Below are 5,177 nucleotides of genomic sequence, written 5' to 3' on the forward strand. Positions count from 1 at the left end.
CAAGTGATTGTCCTGCCTCAGCCTCCCGAGTAGCTGGGACTACGGGTGTGCATCACCACACCCGGCTTATTTTTCTATTTAATAGAGATGGGGTTTCACCACATTGGCCAGGCTAGTTTTGAACTCCTGACTTCAGGGTCTCCCAAAGTGCTGGGATTACAGGCATAAGCCACCACACCAGGTCATAACTTTTTTTGAGATGGAGTCTAGCTCTGCTGCACAGGCTGGAGTGCAGTGGTGCAATCTTGACTCGCTGCAACCTCTACCTCCTGGGTTCAAGTGATCCTCCTGCCTCAGCCTCCTGGGTAGCTGGAACTACAGGTGCCCACCACCATACCTAGCTTATTTATTTATTTATTTTTCCCGAGATGGAGTCTTGCTCTGTCACTTAGGCTGAAGTGCAGTGGTATGATCTTGGCTCACTGCAACCTCTGCTTCCCAGGTTCAAGGGATTCTTCTCCTGCCTTGGCCTCCTGAGTAGCTGGGACTACAAGTGCCTGCCACCACACCTGGCTAATTTTCGTATGTTAGTAGAGATGGGGTTTCACCATGTTGGCCAGGCTGGTGTTGAACTGACCTCAGGTAATCTGTCTGCCTTGGCCTCCCAAAGTTTTGGGGTTACAGGTGGAGCCACCACACCCGACCTTTATTTGTAACTTGAGACAAATGGCTGTTTCTCTCTGAGCTTCAGTTTCCTCATCTGTAAAATGGAGTATAATTGTGCCTGTCCGACAAGGTGGTTGCGAAGATTTGGTCACTTTATATAATTAAAGTGCTGGCCGGGCACGGTGGCTCAAGCCTGTAATCCCAGCACTTTGGGAGGCCGAGGCGGGTGGATCACGAGGTCAAGAGATCGAGACCATCCTGGTCAACATGGTGAAACCCCGTCTCTACTAAAAATACAAAAAATTAGCTGGGCATGGTGGTGCGTGCCTGTAATCCCAGCTACTCAGGAGGCTGAGGCAGGAGAATTGCCTGAACCCAGGAGGCGGAGGTTGCGGTGAGCCGAGATCGCGCCATTGCACTCCAGCCTGGGTAACATGAGTGAAACTCCGTCTCAAAAAAAAAAAAAAATAATAATAATAATAATAATAATTAAAGTGCCAGCTGTGACAGTGGTATTGTTATGATTTGCTGCCACATGTCTGTAGGTGAGTTTGTTCTGACGTATGCATTTACACATCTGCAGATACGAAGGCTACATTTTGGCTTCCCAAACATACTCTTAAAAAACTCCCCGTGCACCCAGAGCCTCCCCCACACTACCGCCAAGGATACATCCATCACGGCCACCATGCTGCGACATGTGTCAATGCCAAAACCATCAGTCTTCAGATCAGGGTCTGTGGGTGACAGGTTAAAAGTCAGAGGCCAGAGGTCAAAGCCACTCCAGCCCCTCTGCCTCTAAACCTGCCTTATGCCTTGACCTCGGTCACTTACGTCGTGTCACGACCTTGTTGAGAATGTTCATGAGTTCTGTGGCACTGACCTCCATGTCCTGCAGGCGGAAGTTAGGGGGAGGTCAGGGGTGACTGAAAGGGGTCTGAAAATGTCATGGAGAATGGGAACACTGGGATTGTTACATAACCACAAGGGAAGGGATGGAAGGGTTAGGACCGAGCCAGGGACCCGAGGTTACTTACATCTCCAGCCAGCTGGGCAAAGAGTCTCCGGAACTGCCGGACCTCCTCACTCTCGTTGGCCTCAATGTTGGAGTAATGTGTGCGTGGGGGCTGCAGAGGGAGGAGAGCTCAGAGTGGTGGGGGGAGGGGACCCGCCCAGGACAGCTCCTCACATCGAGGCATCCTGGGTGGGGAAGTCATAGTGGGCTGGGCAGCTTGATGAGAAAAAGAATGAGGGGTGGCAGCGAATGGAGAGTGTGTATGTCAGGGATGGCTAAAACCCATGGCGAAGCTGCAGACATGGCCCGGTTGGAACTGGCAGAGGAATGACACAAGAAGGGGTGGAAGATGGGGCTTCCCTAAAGGAACAGGGATGGGACCTCGAAGAGGCCCTGAAGGGAGAAGTGGGGCTGGCTGCAGAGGGGGCTTACCGGGGGCTCCGGGTTATACTGCGCAGCCGCCTCGCTGGAAGAGATAAGGGGGAGGGGTTAGCGCCTGGGGGCGGGGCCTCCAACGGGCAGAGCAGCAGAACCATTAGCCCCAAGGCCACCTTCCTTACTTGGTGGCTGTCCCCCTCACCTGTTCTTGTCTTCACCTGTCCTAATCCACACTGCCCTGGTCCTGCCCTCCTTCTCCTTTCGTCAGGCCAACCCTACCCTGGGAGGCTCCACTCCTGCCAGGCATACCTACCCAATGGCAGAGTCCAGTCATCTTGGCCACCCTCAACCTAAAAATCCCACACAGAGTCAGCAGACCCTGCCCCTTGGAGAGCTCACTTTACAGAGGCTCTGCCCCAGCTTCCCAAGGCCTCATCCTCTTTAGGTGCCATCTGCCTAAGACCCTACTCCATGGCCCGCTTCCTAAATGGCTATCTTCCCAACATCCTACCCCATCCATAGGTCCCCACCCCTTCAAGGGATCACTGTTAAGTGGCCATGGCTAATTAGGCCAACCTGCCCTACCCCTATCAGGACATTTTTCTACATGAATCCAGCCAATTTCCAGCAGGCCCAGCCCATTTAGGGCCATTTCTCCTATCCCATTAGGCCTCGGTTTCTCCTCATTAACCCACCTAAAACCTCTCACCGCACTCATAAGTCAAGCCCGTCCGTAAAATGTCACTCAGACGCATTGGCTCCGCCCCTTTAACGTTAGTTTCCAGGGTAGCCAATGCAGGCCGGGCTCAGATCTATAAGCCCCGCCCCCAAAACTCCAGCTCAGTGCCCTGAGGAACACATTGTCCTGGACCCACACAATCAGACCACTCCCATATCATGTCCTGCCCCCAGGGACTGATATCAGCTTCATTGGGGTCCACCCCCTTATAGCAGGACTCCCAAACCAGGCCACCCCTGCCTAATTCAGGTGCCCAGGTGTGCCTCAGGTTAATTCTATTCTAGTCTAGTTAGATGACGCTCCTCCCCAGGCCCCGCCCCTTCTGAGGCACCTCCCGCCCTAGGCCCCGCCCCTCCCGCTCCTAGGCCCCGCCCCTCCAATAGTCCCCACCTCACCTGATGGCGCTGATAACTCCGCCTAGGATGCGCATGGCCGTTCCACCGCCACCGCCGCCTCCACCGCCTCCACCGCCGCCGCCGCCCCCGGCCCCGCTGATCAGGCCTCCAAGCACATTCCCCAGGCCCCCACCCAGGCCCCCGCCTCCCCCGCCGCCGCCGCCGCCCTTCAAGAATGAGTTAACCAGGAACATGGCTGCGACTCACTGCTGGGGGGAAAAAAGGGACCGGTGGTTGCGTCGCCCTGAGCTCACACCCTTCCCTCAAACAAGCATTTCCGGCAGCTGGACCTGGAGGAGGAATCTGAGGCCCCCGGTGGGGGTCTGAGCCTGCGAGAGCGGATTGTCCTCGGATGGGTGGGGCAGGAACGGGGAATCAGGTTTGCAACCTCCTGGGGTCTAAAAGGCACCCGTGGGGCTTGAGGGAGCCTGGGCTGAGTGCACGCGTTAAGGGGAGGGTGCAGGTCTAGTGGGGGTTCTCTTGGTGAGGACTCCAAGTTGGTGTAAGGCGTGCCCGACGGAACTGAATGGAGAGGTCCTTGGCGGGTCACTGGCGCGGAGCAAACATCCACAGCCTAAAGGGCCCCAGGGCGGGGTTTAGGAACTCCCAATGCGGGCTTGAGAATTTAGATGTTCCCAGCGGCAGGATTCCAGTGTCACCTTTGGGTCTGTGGGCTTGGGTCTAAGATCGTGGCTGTGATCACCGGGGTCCCAGATAATGGGGTACCCCGCTGGAACTGGGGGCACAGATCTACGATCGCGGTTCAGAACGCACCAAGGAAGAATTCACGGGGTATCTCGGAAATCTATGGGCCTGCATTTTGGATCATGAGACAGAGGGTGGGGAAGGGTCCCCGGGACGGCATAAAAGGGGGTCGGACAGGTCTGGGGGTTTGAATCTGAGACCATGGATCTGGGGACCCCCGAGGCCGAGACTTCACGGTCTCGCCGGGTCTGGGGACCGCCAGGGCCGGAATTGCAGGGTGGGAAGGGGGTACGGGCCGGGCGCTTACCACAGCACAGGTCCGGAGGTCCCGTGGGGTCCGTTCCGCTGCCGCTCCCGGGCCTCCCGCTGCGTCCGGCTCCGAAGGGCGGGGCCGGTGACTCAGGCCGCAACTCTCCGGCCCGACTCTGCACCGCGGCACCGCAGTTGCCCGCGCGGTCCTAGAGCCGAAGTGAAAACTGCGCAGACGCACCCCAACCCGCCCAGGCCGGCGGGACGCGAATCTGGACTCCGCCCTGCGCGTTTCCAGCGCTGAAGGTCCTAAGCTCGCCCTGACTCGGTAGGCTGGGGTCTGACCCACACCCCTCAGGTCTGGGTTGAGGCGCCCGCGGACGAGAACTCGGAGGGGACCCGCCCCCCTCCCAGTGTCGTAGTGTGAATTTTCGCCCCAGGGCCTGCCTATACCCTTCCAGAGCTGCGGTTTTCGGTCCACTCACTAAGGAACTCCACACGGTCCTCTCCAGGTCTTGTCGCGACCAACAGCTCCTGGAGGCCTGGAGTATGGTTTGGCTGTACGCTCCAGTCTTTGGCGAGGACTTAGGCTGGTCTGCCTTTCCCGGTGCCTGTAGCAGCTCAGATGGCAGTCAAACCGCAGGCAGGGCCTGCGCCTCCTTAAAAGCTCCCCTTACCACGCCCCCGCCCCAGTCAGGGGCCACCAGAATCGTTGTTTGCTGGACAGCCCAAAGGGTATCCTCTGTATGCCAGTCTCAAAAGTCCCCAGACACAGGAAGATTCCTTTGGTCACGGCCTGGTTTCTTTATTTACTTAAAAAAGGCCGGGCTTGGTGGCTCACGCCTGTAATCCCAACAACTTTGGGAGGCCGAGGCGGGTGGATCAAGAGGTCAAGAGATCGAGACCATCCTGGTCAACATGGTGAAACCCCGTCTCTACTAAAACTACACAAAATTAACTGGGCATGGTGGCGCGTGCCTGTAGTCCCAGCTACTCAGGAGGCTGAGGCAGGAGAATTGCCTGAACCCAGGAGGCGGAGGTTGCGGTGAGCCGAGATCGCGCCATTGCACTCCAGCCTGGGTAACAAGAG

General features: G+C 57.2%; 1 protein-coding gene across 2 annotated transcripts in view; it reads right to left on the bottom strand.

The window, feature by feature from the left end:
* CAPNS1 (calpain small subunit 1) overlaps nucleotides 1-4,300 on the bottom strand; it is an 11,257-nt gene extending 6,957 nt beyond the window's left edge. The window contains exons 1-6 of one of the 2 annotated variants that reach the window (XM_032249468.1): nucleotides 4,146-4,300; nucleotides 3,134-3,342; nucleotides 2,054-2,087; nucleotides 1,644-1,733; nucleotides 1,441-1,498; nucleotides 1,279-1,343 (exon numbers count right to left, since the gene is read on the bottom strand). In XM_032249468.1, coding sequence (XP_032105359.1) covers nucleotides 1,279-1,343; nucleotides 1,441-1,498; nucleotides 1,644-1,733; nucleotides 2,054-2,087; nucleotides 3,134-3,327 — 441 coding nt within the window. In that variant the 5' untranslated portion in view covers nucleotides 3,328-3,342; nucleotides 4,146-4,300. The remainder of the gene's footprint in view (nucleotides 1-1,278; nucleotides 1,344-1,440; nucleotides 1,499-1,643; nucleotides 1,734-2,053; nucleotides 2,088-3,133; nucleotides 3,343-4,145) is intronic. The other variant, XM_032249469.1, reaches the window with a different exon arrangement.
* Between the last annotated feature and the right edge of the window lie 877 nt (nucleotides 4,301-5,177).

Source organism: Sapajus apella, unplaced genomic scaffold (assembly GCF_009761245.1).
Source record: "Sapajus apella isolate SASKATOON/1434 unplaced genomic scaffold, GSC_monkey_1.0 scaffold68, whole genome shotgun sequence".
Lineage (NCBI taxonomy): Eukaryota > Metazoa > Chordata > Mammalia > Primates > Cebidae > Sapajus > Sapajus apella.